Genomic DNA, 25,551 nt, shown 5'->3' on the forward strand with positions numbered 1-25,551 from the left:
TACCCCACAACGTTCCTTCACTTCTTCATTCGTCAACCTGTCCCTCCACGTCACTCCACATGCTCCTCTCAAGTAACTCATTTCCACTGCTCTCACTCTTGACTTGTTCCCCTCTTGCAATGTCCACGCCTCGCTTCCATACGTCAGGGTAGGGATATCATGCAGTGACTTCTTAACTTCCATACTCACCTCCCTATTTCTCATCACTGCTTTCAGTGTACCAACAACCTTTCTTCCCTGCTGTACCCTTTCAAGTACTTCATCCCCCAAAGTTCCATCCTTACTCATCACACTACCCAAGTACTTGAATGCACTCACATTCTCCATATCCTCACCATCCAACCTCACTGCACACTCTGTGACTTCATTCCTCTCAAACACCATAACTTTACTTTTGTTTACATTAACTTTCAGCTTCCTCCTCCTACACACTGTCCCAAATTCATTCACCAAACCTTGCAACTCCCATTCATCTTCACTCAACAATACTGTATCATCAGCAAACAGCAACACTCAAATTTGCAAACAGCAACACTCAAATTTGCCATAATTGTTTGAGGACGAAAATAGCAAAGTCACATGCACGAACAAAGAAAATATGTCAAAACTACGGACTCGACCCTCTCAGTGCGATGGCACGTGGTAGAATGATTGACCAGACTGCACGCAAGTGGTGCCTACCAGCGCAACGGCAAAATATATCTTTGTTCCCGCTGTCCATCTATTCCGAGAATTTTGCCCCCCCCCAAGCACGAGCGCGTGCGTGCATGCGTACATGTATGTGTGTGTGTGTGTGTGTGTGTGTGTGTGTGTGTGTGTGTGTGTGTGTGTGTGTGTGTGTGTGTGTGTGTGTGTGTGCGCGCATATAATATATTAATTTATATATTTTATTAATTAATACATACAGTAATATAGATAGATAGATAGATAGATAGATAGATAGACAGATGGATAAATAAATAAATAGATAGACAGACAGATAGATAAATAAATAGATAGATAGATATACAATCCGTAAGAGATGAATTGTGTTATGATTAAGAGTTATGTTTTGACCTCTGTTCCAGATTCAGTCATACTACCCCAGCCTCAGTAAGTCTGTCTCAGTCACTTGTTTCTCTCACCGTCATTCCAAGTCTTACTCTTCCAGTATCACTAACTCTCTCTGCACACATGCCACTTTTCATATTCACTTGTCCAGACACACAGCAATACCATACGAGACTCACCTTACCGTAGGGTGTAAGACCAGCTGTGTTTGGAGCAATGCCATTTGACTCCGCACTCTCAGCCCTGAGGGAGAGGCAGAATTAAAGGCAGGGCAAGAGTTGTGGAAAAGTTGTAGGAAGGAGCGAATTTGGGAAAGGTGTTGGAAGGGTAAGGGTGTGGGAAGAGAGCAGGGAGGCATGGGTGTGGGAGCAATGTAGAGAAGACAAGGTTGTAGGAAGGAAGAAGAGAACAAAGGTGTGGGAAGGGAGAGGTGCAGGAAGGACAAGGGTATGTAAAGGGAATGGATGCAGTGAGAATCAAAGTAAGGAATGGGTGTTGGGAGGATAAGCGTGTGGAGTGTATGGAGATTAAGAGTGTGGGGTGTAAGGAGGATAAGGGTGTGGGGTGTAGGCAGGACAAAGGTGTGGGGTGTAGGGAGGACAAGAGTTGACGGCCAGGGAGAGAGAATGCAGAACAATTTCGATGGGAAAATATCTGAGTGACAATGGAAGAGTGAAGGGGGAAGGCAAGTGTTCGGAAATAAGGAATGGAAAACACTGAGAATTATCAACTACCGAATAATTTATATGGTCAGTGTGTTTCAGAAACATTAGATCAAAATAGTAATCATGCTGATTAAGTAAGACTTAAATTTACACCATGAGAGATTATTTTGTGTTACGGAAGTTGTGACTAGGTAGACCTCGCAAAATTTAACCATAGTAAAATGTTGAATGATGTAGTAATGCATTAGATGCGGTTGAAGTTAATGATGGATATCATATATTGTGGTATGAAATATACCGGTTATGTATGAAGTGATGATTATCAAGTAGTGAGGTCGTCAGGTTTAAGTAATACAAACTTTTTAATGGGCTAGCGATATTTTATGAATTATGCAAACGATATACTGCAGTTCTGGCTCACTGATGCGGTGTAATATAGAGTTATGTCGAAATTACGAGAAACGGCATTAAGAACCGGTTACAAAGTCTCCCCGGTCTTTTTATAGATTCACAAAATGGCTAGTATTCATACTGACGACTGTATCAGTTTAGAAGTTATCATTTTGTTGTCTGTTTGCTCTCTCCAGACTAAATTTCAAAACATGGAAATATCTGTCTATCTATCTATTGCCAGACGCCTCAATCCCGTTTGGGGTGGCCACAAACAAATCGCCTCCACGTCGTCCTGTCCCCCGCTATTTCACTGCCCTGCTACCAACTCACACACCCCTCTCTCATATATATATATATATATATATATATATATATATATATATATATATATATATATATATATATATATATACATATATATATATATATATATATATATATATATATATATATATATATATATATATATATATATATATATATATATATATATATATATCTCCACCCCATCCCTCCATCTCATCCTCGGCCTCCCCCTCCCTCTTCCCCCCACCACCTCATTCACACACACACTCTTCGTCAGTCTCTCACCCTCCATCCTCTCCACATGCCCAAACCACCTCAGTGTGCTCCTCATAACGCTTCCTATCACATCCACATCCACACCACAACGCTCCTTTATATCCTCATTCATCAGCCAGTCTCTCCATGTGACTCCACAGGCTCCTCTTAAATAACTCATTTCCACTGCTGTCACTCTTGACTTGTGTCCTTCCAACAACGTCCAAGCTTCACTTCCATACGTTAGAGTTGGTATCACACTATTGTCATATAGTAACTTTTTCACTTCCATGCTCACTTCCCTGTTTCTTATCACTGCTTTCAAAGAACCAGCAACCTTTCTTCCCTGCTGTACCCTTTCAAGAACTTCACCCTCCAAACCTCCATCCTTACTCATCACACTACCCAAGTACTTAAACGTACTCACATTTTCCAATTCCTCACCATCCAACCTCGCTGTACATTCACTGACTTCACCTCTCTCAAAGAGCATCACTTTACTCTTCCCTACATTCACCTTTAGATTCCGTTTCTTACACACTCCCCCAAACTCATCCACCAAGCCATGTAGCTCCCTTCGTCTTCACTCAACAACACAGTATCATCTGCAAACAACAGTACAGGGAGTTTCCAAACACTATCCTCTCTGACCATGGCCACTCCATAATCCACTACCCTACCTTGTACCTCTTTTATTACCTCATCCATGTACAGACTAAACAACCATGGAGACATGACACATCCCTGTTTCAACCCAACCTTCAAAGAGAAAAATTCACTTAGTTCACCATCCACACGCACTGCAGCCTTAGCACCATCATACATACTCTTCACAGCATTCAACAACTTCCCATCTACTCCATAGATTCTTAATACTTTCCACAATCCTTGTCTATCCACCCTGTCATATGCATTCTCCAAATCCATGAAAGCCGCATACAACTTCTTTCCCTTCTCTAGATATTTTTCCACTAAAGATCTAAGAATGAATATTTGATCTACACAACCCCTTCCCTTCCTAAAGCCTCCCTGTTCTTCTCCAACTAATTCCTCTGTTCTTTCTCTAACTCTGTCAATAAGTATCCTACCATACACTTTTCCTATTATACTAAGAAGACAAATGCCCCTATGATTACCACACACTTCTTTTTCCCTTTTTCCTTTGTACAAGGAAATAATTATACCTGACTTCTAATCCTCCGGGACTACCTTCCTCCCAGGCCAATCTGCACATCTTCCACATCCATTCTACTACTATCTCTCCCCCATGCTTCAGCATTTCACAACACACTCCATCAATTCCTGGTGCTTTTTCCAATTTATCTTTCTTCTTGCTTCCACAACTTCTATGCTACTGATTTCTTCCTGTCTTCTCACGTCCCTCCTTCTCCCAGCCATTCCCCAGCCACTTATACTTGCATTACTTCCATCCTATATGTTCAACAATTCCTTAAAGTGTTCTCTCCATCTGCTCACTTTTTCTCCCTTCTCCACTAGTAATCTACCATTTTTATATTTCACTCCCCTGCTAACCTCACTTCCATCCTGTCTTACTCTCTTCATCTCTTTCCAGGACATTTTCTGACAGTCCCTCCACTTTACACTGAAATTCCTTCCAAATTCTTCATCCACCCTCTTCTTACTCTCCCTTACTAATCTTTTCACCTCTCTCTTTCTTTCTGCATATAACTCTCTCTTCCGCCTCTCAACTTCTTCCACGCCCCTATTTCTCATCCATTCATTGTATGCTTTCTTCTTTTGTGCCATAGCTTGTCTCACCTCTTCAGTCCACCATGCTGTTCCTTGCACCCCCCTCCGTCTTCTCTTCATCCCACACACCACATCACATGCTGCATATATTTCTTCTGTAAATATCCTGCACACACTTTCCACGTCCCCCATCTGCTCCAATTCATATTTGCCCAATCGTTCCTCCACTTCTCTCTTATACTCTGCCTTTTTCTCATCCTCTTGTAACCTCTCCACTCTCCTTGCAACTACTCCTTCCACTCATCTTTCCCTTCTTCTATTCCTCCATCTTACTTGGATCCTAATTCTGGCCACCACCACGTAGTGGTCAGAAAGTCCACTCCCTCAACCTCTATAAACTCTTGCATCCATTACACATCTTTGCATCCTTTCATCCACACACACATAATCAATCATTGCCTTCCTTTCATTCAGTTCACCACTCACCCTTCTCATCACTCTCCATGTATACCTGTGGATCATTTTGTGCCTGAAGAGGGTATTGGCTATCACCAACCCCCTCCCAGCACAAATGTCCACTAATGCACTTCCATTCTCATCTATCTCAGCAGGCACACCCCACTCACCAACTATTCCATCCACCTTCACATTCCCTACTTTACCATTCATATCACCGATCAAAAACACTTTCTCATTCCTTCCAAACTTTTCCACGCACACTTCCATTTTGTCCAGAACTTTTCTCTCACTCTGCTAGCATGATCTTGCGTTGGGGCATGCACACACACAATCGCCCACATTTGTATTCCAACTTTCAACTTTACCCACACAATCCTTGACCGAACTGATCCATACTGTCTTATGCTCTTCTTCCATCTTTTACTCACAACTATACATACTCCTTGCTTTGCCCTCTCGTTCTCACCTACTCCTGCACATATACCCCATCCATACTCCCTTTCTCTCACACTTTCTCCTCTCCATTTTGTTTCAGTTATATATATATATATATATATATATATATATATATATATATATATATATATATATATTTATATATATATATATGTATATATATATATATATATATATATATATATATATATATATATATATATATATATATATATATATATATATATATATATATATATATATATATATATATATATATATATATATATATATATATATATATACGTTGCAACTGGGGCTAAAAGTCCTCATATCTTACCTGCTATAATTCTCATTTTCATCTGTTGACTAATATTCTGAACCTGAGAAATGCTTGATATGTTTCTCTGATCACAGAGGATCCCCTCTGATTTGGTGCATTTGAATGGAAACAGACATGCCCCATAAAGCAGATGCAGCAGAATTATCGGCGACAAATTTTGTTCAAGACTGTGCCAACTACACGAAGGGACACTACTGTGAATCTCAGACTGTGAGAGCAATTCCTGAGAAGTTAGAAGGAAAAATAGTTTATGGGAACTAATTGCACTGACTATAAAACCAGCCCTGTTGACGTATCTAAAGAGTGTGACCGTCTCAATGTCTGAGACTGAAGCACTTACCTGGGTGTGTGACAGTCGTGTGTGAGAGCAATGTAGGCTGTCTAACCTCCAGGTCGTACAGTAACCTAACCACCTCCATGACAGACCTTGGACCACTCACCAGGGTGTGTGACAGTCGTGGGTGAGGGTGATGTATCTAACTCCCAGGTCATACAGTGACCTCACAACCCCCATGCTGCCAGCCAGGCCGTGACCTCCTTCCACTCCCACCAGGCTGGACACCACCCCACGCTCAAACAACGCCACCACCTCTGAAACACCACCAGACTCCAGGTATTATGTGTAACTCACGCAACACGAGGCTGTAACCAGCATAACACACTGCCTGCCTGATTGTCTCTGTGGCAAACATAACAACCGATACTGTAAGATAAAAAACTATAATGTAAAATGGAATATTACCACAATTACCGGTCAATATAATAACAGTAAAAACACATTTAGGATCGAGTTTCGTGTGCATTAGTGTGAGTGAATCACTCTCTCTCTCTCTCTCTCTCTCTCTCTCTCTGGAGAAAAAACAACCCCAGACAGAGTCATAATAATTAAAAATTATTATGCAGTATATTATACAATATAACTGCTGTAGACTATATGCAATATACTGTACATATAGTACAGCCATCCCTTGGTTGTCCTGCACTTGGTTATAGTAGTTCTCGTTATCACTTCAGGATGAAAATCTGCACTTCTGTCGTTATCCCGCATTTTTGGATGAAAAAATAAAAACTTTGTTATTGCTCACCTAAGCTGGTTTCTACCAACAGTGATATTGCAATATCTGTGGTTCCTGATGGCTTTTGGGGATTGGAAGATGAGGCCTTACTCGAGGAGTTAATCCCAGATGGTGAAAACCACTAACTCTCCACTTCTAACCTCAGAACCCCTTACCTCAAGCCCATCTCTGGTTTGCATTTGGCTCTACATATTCTTCCTTTTCAAATTTTCCGCTAACCTAACCATGCCTATGTATGCTTCTGACACCCACCATAACAGTATTTATGTATGTATTTAGTGGGTCTAAATTGTCATAAATGGGAAAATTTGGTTTTACAAGTGGGGTGCCCAGTACCATATATGATAAATCCTATAGGTTCTGTGTTTGCGTCATTGTGTATTAGGCTTGGTACCAATTATGCAGGATAACCAAGGGATCACTGTACAGCATAATATACATTGAATATACTGGGAGATCATCATTTTTCTTCAGCTTTTTGTTTTACCAAAGACCTTCATGGGATTCTCTGATTATTTTCCTTTATAAGTGGTGAATACCATATTTAAAAAAAAAAAAAAAAAAAAATTCTGCAATACCCAATGGCACCAATGACGGACAGTTGCCATCATGTGATCCAGAGAACAGATGGACGTCATCACAAAACTCAATTTTAGGCATTAAATTTCCCTCATCAGTGGTGATTTATCCAGACATATTAAAATTTCATAACCTAAACTAATTCATCCTAATCTAACACAGCCGATCTTTTGCGAATTTAATGGAACATCCTGATCTAACCTAACCTATCACTTACGTATTTTCCTTGTTTACCGATGGACCCTCTTCATACTAATTATAAGCATTAATATTCACCTTTACAAAGTCACTGAATCACTTCAGAGGTATGCGAAAGTTTTAGCTAATGATGAAATTAAGAGGTAGGTTTGTTTCTTAAAGGATACCATATACTGTACATACAGTAATACACGTTGAAAATATAGGCATCCATTGGCAGTGGGCCTGATGAGGTCCCTAATGTCCTCAAGAACTGTCCTTCCATGCGTACACCTTGCCAAAGTCAACTCTTTCTCCTTTGTCTGTCAACTTGTACCTTTCCTTCTTGCTGGAAATTTGCTCTCATTCAGCCTGTCCCAAAGAAGGGTGACATTCCCAGCCCTCTAACTCCCATCCAATCACTTTAACATCCTCTATTTCAAAAGTTTTTGAATTTATTCATAATAAAAAGAAAACAAGCATCATTTTATATCACAACCTTCTTTCCAATCGTCATAATGGGTGCTGCTAGGGACGCTCCAATGGTGATATTGTCACCTACCTTTTAGACTCCGGGCCATCATCCTTTCGGGACTTTGGCTTTTAACAGTCTGACATAAATCTTTAGTTTCCAAACTCCCTTTTAAGATTTCTATCCTCTATCTGTGTGTTTACCTCTAGCTTCTTTTCTCATCGTTCAATAGCTGTTGTTGTAGAGGGCCTGCGTTCTTCTAGAGCTATCAATAGTGGTGTTCCACGGGGCTCTCTCCTTTCTATTCAACTTTGTCTTCTAAGCTGTACATCTAACTGTATCCACTCATAACTTGATGACAACACCCTTCACCTTTCCATCCGGCTCCCGCAGCATCCATCTCAGTATTTACTTCCACAGACAAAGGATGAGGCTGTGGCACACCTAATGTCTGACTCGGCCAATATCTCTGATTAGGTTAAAAGTAGTCTTATTGTTTTGAATGCTTCATAAACTCAGTTGTTAGCTCTTTCAAGCCTTCAAAATCTGCCGCAGGAGTATCTCCTAATTTTTCGCACTATCCACCTGAATCATGGATCATATTTATACATACCTGGAGTTTTATTATCTTAGGTTTTATTTTGGAAAGGTTATATTACTGCTCTTGTAAAATTTGCTTCCAAGATATTAGGTGTGCTAAACCGACTCCAAAACTTCTTTACCCCTGCGCAGCTGTAGACTTTATACACGGGGTTTTCTCGCCCCTGTTTAGAGTAAAACTCTCAGGTGTGGGGACTCTCCCCCCATAAGCTCTTTTCAACAGGGTGGAGTGAAAGGCCTTTTGTCTCATTAACTCTCCTTCTCTTACCGGCTTCCTTCATTCTCTGTCTCTTCGCCACATGGTTGCATCTATATCTCTTTTCTATCGCTACTTCTGTCATCACTACTCCTCTGAGTTGTCCACTTGAATCCTACCACTACTACAGTGGGCACGCAGCACCCGTCTAGCATGAAACTCTCATCCCTTTTCTAACCTACTCTCTGTTGCAAGAGTTAACCATTACTCCCAATCCTTCATGTCTCCCTCTGTATTTCCTTCCGCCTATAAACTCCAGTCTTTGAAACGCAGTGTGTCCAGGCATCTCGAAATAAACAGATCTTGAATTTTGCTCTCTATTATCTCGGGTTTGCTTTTTCTTAGAGGGAGCAATCTTGCCATCCTCTAACTTTGGGTTCCTTCCTTGTATTAAAGAAATAGATGAAAGACTTTTTTTTAAACAGCAGATGAACAATGGAAGCAAAAGCAATTTAACAGTAAAAAAGAGACAGTCCCTACATGGGATTACAGATGAACTCCATTCATAAATGAAGTAAAAAAATCTGCATCAATCGGACTTGAACTTCTGTAGATTCAAGTCTGGGGTGGAAACTGGGGCTCGATTTCTATGCAGTACAGTACAGTAATTAACAGTATTATACTCAGCTACTGTAGACTCCACTCACCATATTGCAGCACCAGAATTACTTTTGATATCCCATGTGGTTAGTGGCGTCGATCACGTGTTATTTTGAGTTCGTCTCCCATACCATACCGCCACTGCAATGCTGCTGACGATACCAGTTTAACACTGCCTTGTCCAAGTCCTCATCCATTGGCTTAACCATTATTTTCCACTCCTGACACCGTGAGGTCTCCCATACACAACCTGATGACTCGGAATCTTATCATGCTCGTTTCTAATGTCATGTAGGGTGGTACAAGGGGGTGCAGTAGTGCATTACACGTATCATGCGATTCAATGCGGATAATTCATCAGATTTTTTTTTTTATGCGAAGAAGGAACCAAAGGCCATGAGCCCGCAGTAACAGTTCCCTCCAACAGAAAAACAAAATACAATAGAGAGCCAAATTCAAGATCCGATCATTTTGTGATGCCTGGACACACTGCGTTTGAAAGACTGGAGATCATAGGCAGCAGGAAATACAGACAGAGGGAGACAGTTCCAGAGCTGACCTGTTGCATAAATGAAAGACTGGGAGTAACGGTTAACTCTTGCATTAGAGAGTTGGACAGAAAAGGGATGAGAGTTTGCTGCCAGACGGGTGCTACGCGCTCATCGTGAAGGTGGAGGAATGGAAGCAGACAGTTCAGAGGAGCAGTGACCATTAAAGTAGCGACAGAAAAGAGATAAAGATGCAACAGTGCGGCGAAGAGACAGAGGTTGAAGGGAGTCAGTAAGAGGAGGAGAGTTAATGAGACGAAAAGCCTTTGACTCCACCCTATTGAGAAGACATGTATGTGGGGAGCCTCCCCACAAATGAGAGTTGTACTCCACACAGGGGCGGATAAAACCCCTGTATAGAGTCAACAATTGTGCAGGGGTAAAGAAAGAGCGGAGTCGGCTTAGCACACCCAATCTCTTGGAAGCAGATCATCCATGTATCTCCTTTTTCTTCTCCAAGGAAATGGTTCCCTTGCGTGTTTGGTAAGAAACGAAGCAGTGTTCACATAAACTGAAGGCACACTCATACTAAATGGCTTACAGTATGTAACTGAGTCTTCGGGGTTTAGGCACACGGTTGTCAAAGCGTTAAGATTGATGGTAGACCATTTCATTCAGCATGGGAAACTGAAAGTATGAAAATAATAAGTGAAATTGTTGGAATTTTCTTTTCAAACCTCTTCTTGCACCCTACATATGTCCTGTAGTCACTTACCAACAGTCGAAATGAATCATCATCAATTTTGTCATCCTCCAGGAATAATTAATTATAAATACATGTGTGTATATATTTTTACTGAAAAAAAGACCAGTTCATTTAGCTAGGGAAGCCGAAATTATGATTTAAACCAAAGAAATTGTTCAGAAATTCATGTTAGACTTCTACTAGGGTTCTAAATATGTATTGCAGGCCACATTTTTTATGCAAGGAAGGAGTCAAAGGCCAGAAACCTGTAAAAGTGTCCAAGAAAAAAACAAAAACAAGATAACAGAGACCCAAATTCGAGATCCATTCATTTCGATATGCATGGGCACTCTGAGTCTGAAAGACTGGGTGTCTAAGGCAGCAGGAAATACAGTCTGAGGAAGACAGCTCCAAAGTTGACCTGTTGCATACACGAAGGGCTGGGAGTAACGCTTTACTCTTGCATTAGAAAGAAGGATAGAAAAAGGGAGGCAGGTTTGATGCTAGATGAGTGCTACAGGCCCTCTGTAGTGGTGAAGGAATGCAAGCAGACAGTTCAGAGGAGCAGTGACCATGAAATAGCGATAGGAAAGAGAAAAATGCAACAATGTGGCAATGAAACAGAAGTTGAAGGGAGCCAATAAGAGGAGGAGAGTTAATGCGATGAAAGCATATGACTCCACGTTGCTGAGAAGAACTTATGCGTTAAGCCTCCCCACACATGAGACATGTACTCCACAGATCGGGGAATAATACCTAAATATAAATCTAACAACCATGCAGGGGTAAAGTAGTTACCGAGTCGGGTTAGCACAGCTGATATCTTGGAATCAGATTTTACAAGAGAGGTTTTACGACCTTTCCATGAAAAATCCTAAGAAAATTAAACCCAGAGAATGTTCAAAGATGATGTAGGATTGAGTTGGAGATTATTAAAGCTTAGAGGACTCTCCTGCGGAAGATTATAATGGGCTGAAATGTTTAAGTGCTGAGTTGTTGATGGATAAAAAACAAAAATATTACTTTTACCCAAATCAGATATATCAGCCAAGTCAGACATTAGGAATGCCATGGCCTCATCTCTTGTTTGTTGAAGTAATACCAGAGATGTATGCTGCGAGAAGTGAATGGAGAGGCGAAGGGTGTAGTCATCGGTGTATGAGTGGATAAGTTTAGATGAACAGCGTAAAAGGTCTGTGATGAATAAAAGGAAGAGTTCATGATTTGACAGAACCCTGAGGAATGCTACTATTGATAGATCTAGGAGAAGAATGGTGGTTGTCTACGACGGCAACTATAGAACGACCAGAAAGGAAGCTAGAGATAAAGGCACAAATAGAAGGATAGAAAACGTAAAGACTGCAGTTTGGAAAGTAAAGATTTATGCCAGACTAGATCGAAAGCATTTGATAAAATTGTTTTTAATGCATGGAAAAAAGAACCGAAGACCAGAAGCCCTTAAGATTGTTTCCTCCAAGAAAAAACAAAACAAAAACAAGATACCAGAGATCGAAATTTAAGATCGGTTTATGTCGAGTTGCCTGGCCACATTGTGGTTTAAAGACTGGAGGTCACAGCCAATAGGAAATACAGACAGAAGACAGATCAAGAGTTGATCTGTAGCACACATATCAGAAAACTGAAGAGAAACGGAATGAGAGTTTGTTGCTAGAAGGGTGCTATGCACCCGCCATAAGGGGAGAGGGATGCAAGCAGACAATTCAGAGGAGCAGTGATCACTGAAGTAGCGACAGAAAAGAGATAAAACTACAACAGTGTAGCGAAGAGACAGAGGTTGAAGGAAGCCACTAAGGGGAGGAGAAATAACGTGATGAAATGCCTTTGACTCGACCTTGTTGAGAAGAGCTGTATGTGGGGAGCCTCCCCACACATGAGAACTGTACTCAACGAAGGAGCGAATAAAACCTGTGTATGAAGTCAACAACTGTGCAGGGATAAAGAAGGCACGGAGTCGGCTTAACACACCTAATCTCTTGGAAGCAGATTTTACAAGCGAGTTAATATGATATTTCAAACATAAATCCTGAGATAATGACACCCCAAGTATATTTAAAGATGGTGTAGGATTGAGTTGGATAGGCCTATTGTTAAACATTGGAGAATACTCCTGCGAAAGATTTTGGCAAGGTGAAAGATGTAAGAACAGAGTTTTTGAAGCATTAAAACCGACAAGATTACTTTTACCCCAATCAGAGATATATGCCACGTGGAACATTAGCTGTGCCATAGCCCCATCCCTTGTTTGTTATAGTAACTGCTGAGATGGACGTTGCAGGGAGCAAATAGAAAGGTGAATGGTGGTCATTAGTGCATGAGTGGAGAGGGGTAGATGTACAGCTTAGAAGGTCATTGATTAACAGAAGGAAGAGAGTTGGTGATAGGACAGAACCCTGTATTACACCACAAATGATAGCTCTAGGAGAAGAATGGTGACCGTCTACAACAGCGGCTACAGAACTACCTGAGAGGAAGCTAGAGATGAAGGCACAGATAGGATAGAAACTGTACGAGGGCATTTTGAAAATTAAAGATTTATGTGCGATTCGATCGAAACCCTTTGAGATGACAAGTCGTAAATCACACACACACAAAACAGGACATCGATCCCGAAGAGGTGACACTTTGCTGGTACAAAATGGATACACTGTAGACATCCCCTGAAGAGAACAAGCAACTCGTTGACTACCACTTCCTGTAATGGACAAAAAATCTGGGCCAATTTTCCACAGTCTGTAATTTGCAGGAGGCAATGTGGTGGAGGCAAAGTGTAGGTTCCTCAGGATTTCGAGATACCTGAGACATATACTCGTATTTACCAAACTGAAGTGTGCTGGAAAGCTCATCCATTGACTGATACTTGCTCAGCACTTGCTTTTTGACATATAGCGAGACCATAGTCAGTGCAGGCCACAAACACGTCTCACTGACATTCACTGCCCCCCAGCTCCTTCACCTTAGCAAATTCATGAACATGCAGCCCCACTGCAGCAAAGTGTGTAAAAACTACCCACTTCGTCGGCCAAAATTGTACCATGGACACTGAAAAATATGCTAGGAAAATATCTTTGACAGAGAAAGTGGTAATGTACGGGGATTGTGGTTTACACCCACCTCTGGCTCATCAGAGGTCAGAGGTTCTAGCTGAAATCCCATGCCTTCCATCCACACGAAGAAATCTAGTCTACCATCGAGTGGGAGGCAGGCTGGGCACTGATCATGTGCTCCAGATGCCGCTTCCCTTCGGTCTAAACGACGGCCTACACGCCCAGGTGGTCGACCTCTATCACAACGGGGTGGGAAGGCTGAAACAGAGGAACTGAGGGGGATGAAACATGTCCCAGCATATCTGATGGTGATGCTGCTGGTGATGACGGCAACCCTTGTTCTTATATGGTGCACAGAAGAATGGCAAAATGGTAGAGAACTCACCTTGAACGTACAATTCTGGGGCGAAGGCGGTGGTGTGAGGGAGGCATCATGGTCTGAGCAAAACATGTGAGAGTAACTGTGCATTATGCGACAGTTCTTCTGCACTTCACTTCCTGTTTCTTCTTCCGAGTCTTCACTTGTTACTTCTTCCTCTGAACTTTCATCCATTTCTAATGATGGTATGAGTGTTGAGGAGTGTTCAGGGGGATTGTTCATGTCACTTTCCTCCAGGATAGGCAGCATAGGACGGGAGAGGAACGAAGGTGGCATGTCCTCCATGTGGTAGCTCTCCTCTGAAGAGGACGATTTATTGCTTCTTAACCGAGAGACTCGTACCTCTATATCAAGCACTACGGCTCTAGCACCAAACTCCTTCTAGGAATGCCTTGGTGGGGGTGGAGGAGGCGTGCTGAAGGCAGGCAGGCAACTAATCAAATGATGTGGACATTTTGTATTCCCGCAAAGGATGCAAACGCATAACTGGCACTGCGCGTAAAGAGATCGGCTGAATGTAATGGGATGCCACAGACCATTTGAGACTTAATTTGTAAGCTTGCTTTTCAAACAATGGCGTAGCCACGGCTGCGTTAGTACATGTGACCTGAGGTGACTATATTGTAACCCTCAGGTTTGTGTATGATGGTGACCCTGAGATTAAGGGTTAAAGTAGCGGCAGTAATTAAAGTAAGAAGAACGACACTTCTTTAAAAAAAAAAAAAAAAAGTCTTAATGGTGGTAAAATTAAATCAACAGATGATTATCACAATGCTTTTTCTTTGTGTGTGTGTGTGTGTGTGTATCTATCTATCTATAATCAACCTCGATATATATATATATATATATATATATATATATATATATATATATATATATATATATATATATATATATGCAAACTAACCACGGGAGAAATTAAAGGAGCGACAGTGAGTACTTTCGTATATTACATCTTCAGACAGAGTGAGTCAGAAACGTAAAGGGTAGAGGTCTTTTATGCACACCCACAGCAGGTAGTGGCACAACTGAAATGTGAAAAAATGAGGAAAACTTATGGACAAGGCCTCAGATCTGCCGTAATGGTTTGAGGATGAAAACAACAGAAGCCATATGCACAATGGAAAAAAAAAAAAAATCGGAAATACGGACTTGACTCTCCCAGTGCGATGCCACTTGGCAGAATGATTCACAAACAGTGTGCAGTTGGTGCCTGCCAGTGGAACGGGAAACATTTCTCTTTTTCCGCACTATCCATCTGTTACAGAAATGTTTGGGTCCTCCTCTCGAGTATTAACACACACACACACACACACACACACACACACACACACACACACACACACACACACACTTGACGGATGGAAGTGCCATTGATACACATGCCAACAGAAGGCAGGCGGCCAGCACGACATGAAGGCCAGGGATGATGAATGACGAAACATGTGATGAACTCCATTGTACGCGGCGGTACTGTAGTGGAAGACTAGAGGGTTAGGCGAGACAGTGACCTTTGGAGGGCGGGGGGAGCTGACACGTTGTCATTCAATTTGGGATGGGATACATGAGGAAATAAGAGTATGAAATTGACTGAAGACCTAGAGGATTAATGCTTGGTGTGTCTCACACAGGTATGACTACATCACCAGGAGATGACAGGGAACAAATTAGAAAGAAAATTGCCAGATTTCACATCAAAAGTAGTGTTCTGGTGATAAGACTTAAGGCAGTGTTTGGGTGGTGGCACTCATGCTGAATGGCACGTATTTCAAATTTTGGGCTTCAATGGGTTTTAAAAAATTAACCATTTTCTGTGAACGATAGTGATGCACACTTAAAATGACCATAGCTCATGTTTACATTCTTTTCATATGTGCCAGGAATTGGACAAGATTCTATTACATTTCTTTCATCTAAGCTTTTTGATATTGCTAGAATCTTGGAGCCTGTCCAGTCAATATGGTGATCACTGGATGCTTTGTGATGAAATAAACCACTACTCTGTTGGGCTGCTCTTGGGTGTCTGCCCTTTCCTCTCCTCCATCCTTCTTTCCATCCATCCTCTTCTGTCTTTCTTTCCTTCATTCTTTCCTCTTTCTTCTGCCTGCTGGTGAATTTACACTCCCTCTTGTGTCTTTCTTTCCTTCATTCTTTCCTCTTCCTTCTGCCTGTGGGTGACTACACTGAGTGACAAGCCAAATGGTTTCCTGTACACCAGTAAACTATTTACTATGTTGGGTGGTAATCATATAACCAAATTTTGGCTCCTGGTGGTTTAGTGGGTAATAACTGTGCTACAATCGGATTGAGCCGGTGAAGGTTTATATCCAAGGGGTGGTTGGGGTTTATTGCTCACGCAATGCCACTCAGGGATGAGTGAGGCTGGTCACTCTCATCTTAAATGCCAGGACCAACTTGCCTAGCTCCGGGCTCCTACGATTCTCATGGGGCAACGTAGGATAAGATGATATATATATATATATATATATATATATATATATATATATATATATATATATTTATAATCACTGACATTACAGTTAGTGATCGCGAAGTACTACCTGCAATTAGCAAATTAAAAGAGAATAAAACACCGGGACCGGACGAAGTATCTCCACGTGTATTGAAGGAACTACAGACTGAAATATCAAAGCCTTTATCTGAACTTTTTGACTTATCACTTAAGAGCAGTAAGGTGCCACATGAATGGAAGGTTGCTAACGTAACCCCAGTATTCAAAAAAGGTAACAGAACACAGCCAGAAAAGTACCGGCCAATTAGTTTAAAATCAGTGATTTGCAAATTGCTTGAAACTATTATCAGAGACAAGTTTGTGAAACAGAATCAACAGCCTCATCAAAGATTCGCAACATGGTTTTCGTAATAATCCCTCTTGCCTCACGAATCTGCTGGACTTTTTCAATGATGTGCTTAGTATGTATGACGACACTAAATCTGTTGATGTTGTTTACCTCAATTTTCAATAGGCTCTTGACAAATTTTGACAAAGTTCCACACAAAAGACCCCTTGAGAAGCTAAAGGCATATTGTTTCAGCAGCAGTGTTCTCGGGTGGGTAGAAGATTAGCTCACCGGACGAAAGCAAAGAGTTATAATAAACGGAAAAGAGTCAGACTGGATAAACGTTACAAATGGAGTGCCGTAGGGTTCAGTGTTAGGTCCGATTCTTTTCTTAATATATATAAATAATAATGATGAAGGATTATGTTGTAAAATTTCAAAATTTGCTGACGATACTAAAATAGGTAACACAGCAGATACAGCACTGCAGAAGCAGGCAATTCAAAGCGATCTTGAACAACTATTTAATGGCCCAAGTTTGGAAAATGGATTTCATTATTAATAAATGTAAAGTACTAAACACTGGCAGTAAAAATGTAAGAGCTGGTTATAGCATGAATAATGTCCAACTTGATAGGGTAAACCATGAAAAAGATTTAGAAGTTATAATAACTAACGATCTAAAATCAAGCAAACAATGTACAGAAGCAGTGAAAAAAGCCAATAAATGAATAGGATTCATATTGCAGGTAGAGCATTTGAATATAAATCAGGTAATATTGTCCTCACTTTGTATAATTTCTTAGTATCCCCGCACTTGGAGTACTGCTTCAATTTTGGTCACCGTATTACAAAAAGGATATCGAAAAGCTTGAAAGAGTACAGCGAAGGATGACAAAGATAATACGTAGATTGAGAAATAAACCATACGAGGAACGTTTAGAAGCCCCCACTCTCTTTACCCTAACTAAACGGAGGTTACAAGAAGATTTAATTAAAGTATTTAAAATATTCAAATGACATGATAACATGGCTGTCGATAACTACTTCACAGCTGATCACTCATATTATGCTAGAGGCAATGGTCATAAAATAGTGGGCATAAAATAATTGGCAAACAATTCCAGTCACATGAAGCTAAGCATTTCTTCTTTAATAAAGTTGTAAATATATGGAACAAATTGCCCTCCAATGTAGTAAATTGTAATACAGTACTAACCTTTAAAGATCGCTTGGATAAGTATCTGTCATCTAACCCCCAGCTTAATATGTTTACTTCTGAATAAAACATTTGTGTATACATAATATATTTTTTCTTTCTTTAGAGCCTGGATCAATTTATTAAATGCAAATATAGTATATACACAGACTAGGATAAACACAGATAGCCTTGAGTTAACGGTCACTACTCATACATTCGACTTGTGATGGGCTGAGGATCACTGAGGACCCCTGTTATTCAAGGTACCCCCATCGGGATTTTATTTAAATGTACCAGGAGTCACTGCTTCAGGAGGTGATCTGTGTACTTGTCCCACATGGGAAAGTTCCTTGTCACAGTGGAGTAAATGAAGCTGAGGCCTGATTGACTGCTACCTACCTTAATTGCGCCAGGCAAGGATGCCGCACCACCCCTGAACATCCACATTGTGCACTGTGCAATTTCCATGCTGTGTCCGCAGATGACTCATTAACTTAACGTACCCGTGTGTAGTGTCATGCGCTAGTTAGTTATATATGCATTCGATTATTCATTTTACTTTACTGCTTTCTCTTTCAGGTTATTCATACCGTTAGCTTATTGATAAAATATTATAGAATGTAACTTTTCCTTTTCAGTCTTTCCTGTGAAATTTTCTTGTCATTTCTTCCATGCTGCATGGTGGTTTTTCTCACTTTTTCTTGCCAGTTTTAACTGGAAGGTTTGGAGGCAGGGAAAGCCTTCTTGCTTTCCTTATCCTTCAGCATGCAGAATTAGATCTCGTAGTCATAGTCTACTCTGTAACAAACAGCCTCGAAAGGATCATAAGGTCTGTTGCTGTTTGCTTTCCTTTGTACTCCTTTGTAATTTGCACACACACACACACACACACATCATCATCATAAGCCGTTTAAGTATCCACTGCAGGACCGGCCTATCCCAACCGAAGTAGGGACGATACAGCCAATGTATCTCTACCAAGTGGCTTAGGCTGTCTGGTAGAGATTGTATGTAGGATGAGAAGTGCTTGTGAGTGTAACTGTAGTGTTGTAGTGGCTTTGGGTGTGTGTGTCGTCTGTGAACCAAGTGTAATCGGCCCGCGCAAGCCGACTGGGTGCGAACATACTTTACAGTATGCGACACTCAAGCACAGCACCCCTGGGGTCCGCCAAAGCAGTAAATGGCCGGCAGAAAGCTTCGAAAGTTTATTACCCTGGCGGGGCGCGAACCCTCGCTCTCCAGTGTGCGAAAAAGCACACTTTACCACTGTACCACAGAGGCTCTCTCGCTCTCTCTCTCTCTCTGTCTCTCTCTCTCTCTCTCTCTCTCTCTCTCTATATATATATATATATATGTTGTGTGTGTGTGTGTGTTGTGTGTTAGAGAGAGAGAGAGAGAGAGAGAGAATATTTGTTCCAAAATTTTAAGTTCATACAACGCAGGCATATGATGATGCTTTGCAGCAAAAATTAGTTTAATCATAGAATTAATGTTCATGACTCGTCCCTGATGCCAGACTTACATATAGTTCAGCAGATGAAGATCAGTGAAGCATCTTTATCTATTTTCTATTGCTACTTCAATGGTCACTGCTTCTCTGAACTGTCTACTCACATCTCTCCACCCCTATGGTGGGCACGTAGCACCCGCCTACGAACAAAATCTCATCCCTTCTCTGTCCAGCTCTCTAATGCAAGAGTTAGCCGTTACTCCCAGGTTTTCATGTATGCAACAGGTCAATTCTAGAACTGTCTCCATCTGTCTGTTTTTCCTATCGCCTACGATCTTCAGTCTTTCAAACGCAGTACGTCCATGCATCTCGAAATGAATGGATCTTGATTTTGTCTCTCTGTTATCATGCTTTGGCTTTTTCTTGGAAGTGCAATCTCCAGGCCCCTGGCCTTTGGTTCCTTCTTCCATGCATAAAAAAGGGTGATAAATTATAACATGCACAGTAATCTGAGGTATAACAAGCATATCTCTGATCTAGTACTCATTTCTAAAGCATTATTTAATATTGCACAACGTGACCTAACAAGGTTGAGTTCGACAGGTACAAATAGAAAAAAAATGGGTGTGGCAAACAGTACCAGTATATGTCAGCTAATGCGAAAGCGAGCGAGCGCGCACGCACGCACGCACGCACACACACACACACACACACACACACACACACACACACACACACACACACATATATATATATATAGATAGATAGATAGATAGATAGATAGATAGATATTGGAAGTAGGCCATTTATAACACATGTTTTATTAAGTCTACAGCAGTTGCAGAAATGCTCAGTTCATATGTAGTTTCCTCAATGCTTCTGACAAACATTCATTGATCGTTGCTCAGAGTACTAAGTTTCCCCATTCCATTTGATTTATGGAGACGTCTTCCGGCCATCAGTAGGCCATCTTTAGGAGACAGTGCATGGTGGAATGCTCGAGCTAGAATGTAGGTTCACCAAGTGATAGGGAAACCGGTATTTATGCCTCATGGCTGTATCAGGTGATGGAGGATGATAAGTACTCAGTCAATCGGAGTACAAAGCACACCAGAGGGCACTCAGCCAGTCAAACTGCACCGTGCTGTCTGCTGTTTGATGGTGGAGAAAATTGTTGTATGCTTACATATGGCTGTTTTTTAAAGGTTATTATCAGCTTCCGTAAATACTTAGCCTCCTCGTGTCAGGTTCTTTATGGAGGATAAAAATTTGGACTGCAAGTTGTTGTCTGGTTAAGGCAAGATCATGACTTCTGCTATTGTTGTGTTGAATTGCATCTTCCTGTACGTGAACTTTGATCCTCATGGATAAGGCGGGTGTGGTGATGCATATACGAAGTCTGTCCAGAAAGAAACCACCTCACTTCGTCATCGAGTTTCACACGCCTGAGTGAATATGTGTTTAGTGTACATGGCAAATTTTACTTTATATTTTCAATCCTATGAAACTGGAGACCTTTTAGTGTGGATTTCAACTTTGGTATGAACCAAAAAATAAAAAATAAAAGTCCACATGGGCCAGATCCGGAGATTCGGGCGGCTGGAGGACAATAGTCGTCTCGTGCTTCGCCAAAGAAAAAGAAAGAAAAAAAAAAAAACACGGATAAGGAGTGACGCACGAGTAGATGCATTGTCATGGTGCTGCATCTAGGTTTTGTATGTCCTTTCCGCAGGCCTCATCCTTCACACTGCCTCTGTCAAACGTTTCAGGAAGTCCAAGTAAAACTCTTTACTGACTGTCTGTCCACGTGGAATAAACCCATGATGAGAGACGCCCTTCCAGTAAAAAATGACGATCATCACCTTCACATTTGAGCGACTCTGATGTTTTTTGTCTTTTGCGTGACAGAATTCCAACCCACTGCGACGACTGCCTTTTTGTTTCCACGTCATAGCCGTATAAACACGTTTCATAACCTGCTATGATATTTTTCTGAACATTTTCATCATCATTCGAACAATCAAACAGCTCTTGACTGGCTGTGATACTGCTCTCTTTCCGCTCATCTGTCAGCAAACGTGGCACTAATTTTGCGGCAACACGATGCATCTTCAGTTTTCGATTAATATCATGAAGCACGAACTTTTACAGATGTCTATTTCATCAGAAACTGCACGGACAGTCAGGCGACGATTCTCACGAATCACAGTACACACTTACTCAGAGTGATTGTCGTCTCTTGATGATGGAGGCCGCCTAGATTTAGGATCATCTTAGTTGGATGTTCTTCCCTACTTTAACCACTGAAGCCACGTATGCTATTGTGTATGGCTCAAACAATCTTCCTTATAATCCTGTTGCAACATTTGGAAAGTCCCTGTAAAAGTTTTTCCCAATTTGAAACAGACATTATTCTTCAAGATCTTTCATTGTTCAACTTGCTACAAACAAGCGCATTAAACACACGTTCACTCTAGCACGTCTACCTAGATGACTAATTGACATGGTGTGATGTGGCTACCGTTAGACTAAAGCTCTAAGTCGCAGCTAAACAGAGCTGCCGTCGCGATCACACAATGCCAACTAGTTGATGTGCTATTAAAAAAGTTCGTTTTTTTTTTCGACAGACCTTATATATCGAGAATTTTGGCAACTGCAGTCAGCAGTGTTGCATGTATAGTGACATACCAGGTTCACATAATGAAAAGGACTTGGTGGTGGGAGACAGCTATTTCTCATGTATGGCTTGAATGTTCTTGTTTTATTATAGCTGATCAGCTTTAATTGTTCGTCAGGATCAGTGGGAATTTCATTTGTGGTTACTATATTCTTCAGGCCTTCTCATTACTCTTGTCAGCACATAACATAAAGTTCCTGTAATAGAGGTCAATGTTCAGAATATGCATGCAGCATACATGCAACACAGGTGACGGCAGACGCCTAAATTCTCGATATACATACTTTACCACGACCACCCCTTATTTAAGAGGAAAACAGCTCACCTAAAAGAAGATGCAATTCAACGCCACAAAGGATAAGTCATGGTCTTGCCTTGGCCAGACCACAACTTGAAGACAAAACTAATATCCTCCGTAAATAACTTAGCAGGAAGAGGCTAAGGGTTTACAAATGCTGATTACGTATGCTCCAATAAACCAACAAGACGTAAGCAGACAACTGCCGGAATATTCTCTACCATCAAGTAGCAAATTGCAAAAGGAGCAGTCTGATTAGTTGAGTGCCCTCAGGTGTGCTCTGAACACTGATTAGCTGAGTACCAATCATCCCCATCACCTGATTCAGATATGAGGCATCAATACCGGTTCACCTGCCACCTGGTGAACCTTCATTCCAATTTGAGCGTAACACCAAACACTATCTTCTAAAGAATGTCGGCTGATGGCCGAAAGACGTCTCGAGAAATCAAAATGGAATGTGAAAACTAACTCAATACTCTAAGTTACAACCACCGAATCCTTGTCTGAAGCACTGAGAAAACAACATAATTATAAACTGAACATTGTTGTCACTGCTGTAAACCTCAATAAAACATTTATTATAATGGCCTACCATTATATATATATATGTGTGTGTGTGTGTGTGTGTGTGTGTGTGTGTGTGTGTGTGTGTGTGTGTGGATTTTAAGGATGTAACCATTACTGTAGTCTAATGTTTCTTCATAAACATAGTATTTTTTTCCAACTAATCCAAGTTCTCATCCCTGTATTTTTCTCTTTTTCATCAGTCAAACGTCATACTTTGATTCTCTTCAATGTATTTTTAGCCTCCAGTTACCTCTATCATTCCATTTCATTTTCCATCATCCTATTCCTGTTCCTCCATTCTCTTGCCTCCTCTGTTCTCTCCTCAATCCTCTCTCAACCCACACACACACACTTGAGATCTTTGAGCCCCTCACACGCTCCCTGAATTCCTGTGTAAGCTTCTGAACAGAATTTGGGTAAACCAGAATACACTGACTCCCTCTGGCAGTGTTGTAGTATTGGTTCACACTCGTATGCATCCCTTTGTGCCTCACTGATGAAAGAAACAGTAAGTTTCTAGTCAGCTCTATCGGAAGAACAGAGTATACCTACTGCAAAGCACATGATGTATTGCGACCATGACCACATATCTGCCAGCCTGTCTGCCTGCTTGCCCATTCTCTCTGCTTGTTTGCCTACTTCCTTGTACCCTTAAACACTAACCATTGGTGGGAAGCACCAGCACCCATGACATCATTGTAGTTACGTACGGAAGCAGATGTCCGAGTTGCCTGTGAGCTCTAGTACCTTAATCCGATAGGCAGTTGTGGAGGAAGATGTTATGTCCATCCTGCTCTGACAGCTGCTTTCTGCTGTAAGGCGTCAGTCGGATGCATGACACCCATGGTTGGTGAAACACAGATTCATTAACCCTACAAGAAACTAAGTAGCTGGAGGATGGTCAACCCTTTAGAAGCAGCCCAAAGAACTCAAAGGAGGAGTTTAGAAGACATTGGACAATTGTTTTTTTGTTTTGTAATTCGGCTGGAAACTTAATTTTTTTAAATCGTTTTTAGACATTTCTTTCAGTACTTGCCTTACATAAGAATTTAATCTGATTTTCAGTTTCCTATAATGTGAACTTCAAGTGCAAAGACAGATAAGTTTATCCGAATAAAGGTTTGTATTTAGTATTTTTTTGCAATTTTTCAGTATCGGGTGTGAGCCACCCATGGTTAGTATTGGTGTGACAAAACATAAGGTTAATGTTTTTTACCCTTCTCTTGCCCACTTGTCTGCCGGGTTGCCTGCCTAACTGCCTGTCTGCTATACTGTCATTACTCTCCAGTAGTCTAGTTGGTTGGCTCACCTGTTGATGATCGCGCTAGCGCAGTGTTGCCGGCGCTGGCTGCCACCATTCTCTTCACAACATCCACCTGCTCCAGCAGCACCTGCACTGTGTTCAGGTACTGAGCCTCGCACGGTACTCGAACCGACCAGAACTGAGAGCGAGGTCATACTTAGTTTGTGTGGGCACGACAGTATCTGTATAAACTGGGTAATATGCACAATGTAACCTGCACTCTGCTGTAACGTAATAAGTCATAATCAGTTAGGTGCAACACAGGCTAAAATATGCATGGTCTATGTTGCTCTGAAGGATGAGAATGTGACATTAACCCAATATACTGCATCTGTAATAACATGTATGACTTCTCAAAGTATTCTCAGGTTCCCATGAAACTATATACAATGATTCAGTTAAGTAATAATTATCGTACGTGAACTATGTTTTTATTTGCATATTTGCTCTATGTTGCATGGCAAAGTAATTCTACTACATTGCACGGCAAAGTACAATGAAATTTATACTGTGTGCAACACTATTTAAAAAATTTATACTAATAACTTTCTTCTGGCACTTGACAAGTCAATATGTGTGTGTGTGTGTGTGTGTGTGTGTATATATATATATATATATATATATATATATATATATATATATATATATAATATGCTTTCGGTACATACTAAAGTGAAAATTTACAAGTCCATGGTTAGACCAATTTTAATTTACGGGCATGAGTCATGGTACAGTACAATTGCAACAGATCAGAAAGTATTAAGATTTGAAAATAACATACTGAGAAGGATTCTTGGGGTAAAGTGGCAAGACAGAGTTACAAATGCAAGAGTAAGGGATATTACGAGAGTGGAACCAGTTAATGAATATGTGAGACTGTTTCGCTGGAAGTGGCTGGGGCACATATACAGAAAAGAAGGTAGTTTAATACAGGATGTGCCAGAGTGGACTACTAGAGGAAGAAGAGGTAGAGGTAGGCCAAGGGAAACCTGATTGAGGACAATGAAAAAAGAAGCAGGAGAGGAGTGCTGGTGGGACCTGAAGGAGATGGCAAGAGACAAATATTGGTGGAGAGAGTTCATTGAGGCCCTATGCATCCCGTGGGGTGCCACAGGAAATGATTGATAAATTGATATATATATATATATATATATATATATATATATATATATATATATATATATATAGTTGCATAATT

At 41.0% G+C, this 25,551-nt stretch overlaps 1 protein-coding gene across 1 annotated transcript in view; it reads right to left on the reverse strand.

The window, feature by feature from the left end:
- Positions 1 to 25,551, reverse strand: part of LOC145398429 (dipeptidase 1-like) — a 144,100-nt gene that overhangs the window by 95,999 nt on the left and 22,550 nt on the right. Inside the window, exons 5-7 of the mRNA XM_080271311.1 lie at positions 24,360 to 24,492; positions 6,057 to 6,207; positions 1,230 to 1,293 (exon numbers count right to left, since the gene is read on the reverse strand). Of these exons, the coding sequence (XP_080127437.1) occupies positions 1,230 to 1,293; positions 6,057 to 6,207; positions 24,360 to 24,492 (348 nt within the window). The remainder of the gene's footprint in view (positions 1 to 1,229; positions 1,294 to 6,056; positions 6,208 to 24,359; positions 24,493 to 25,551) is intronic.

This window comes from Coenobita brevimanus, chromosome 45 (assembly GCF_032717465.1).
Source record: "Coenobita brevimanus isolate Jiangsu-jjx chromosome 45, ASM3271746v2, whole genome shotgun sequence".
NCBI classification, from domain to species: Eukaryota; Metazoa; Arthropoda; class Malacostraca; order Decapoda; family Coenobitidae; genus Coenobita; species Coenobita brevimanus.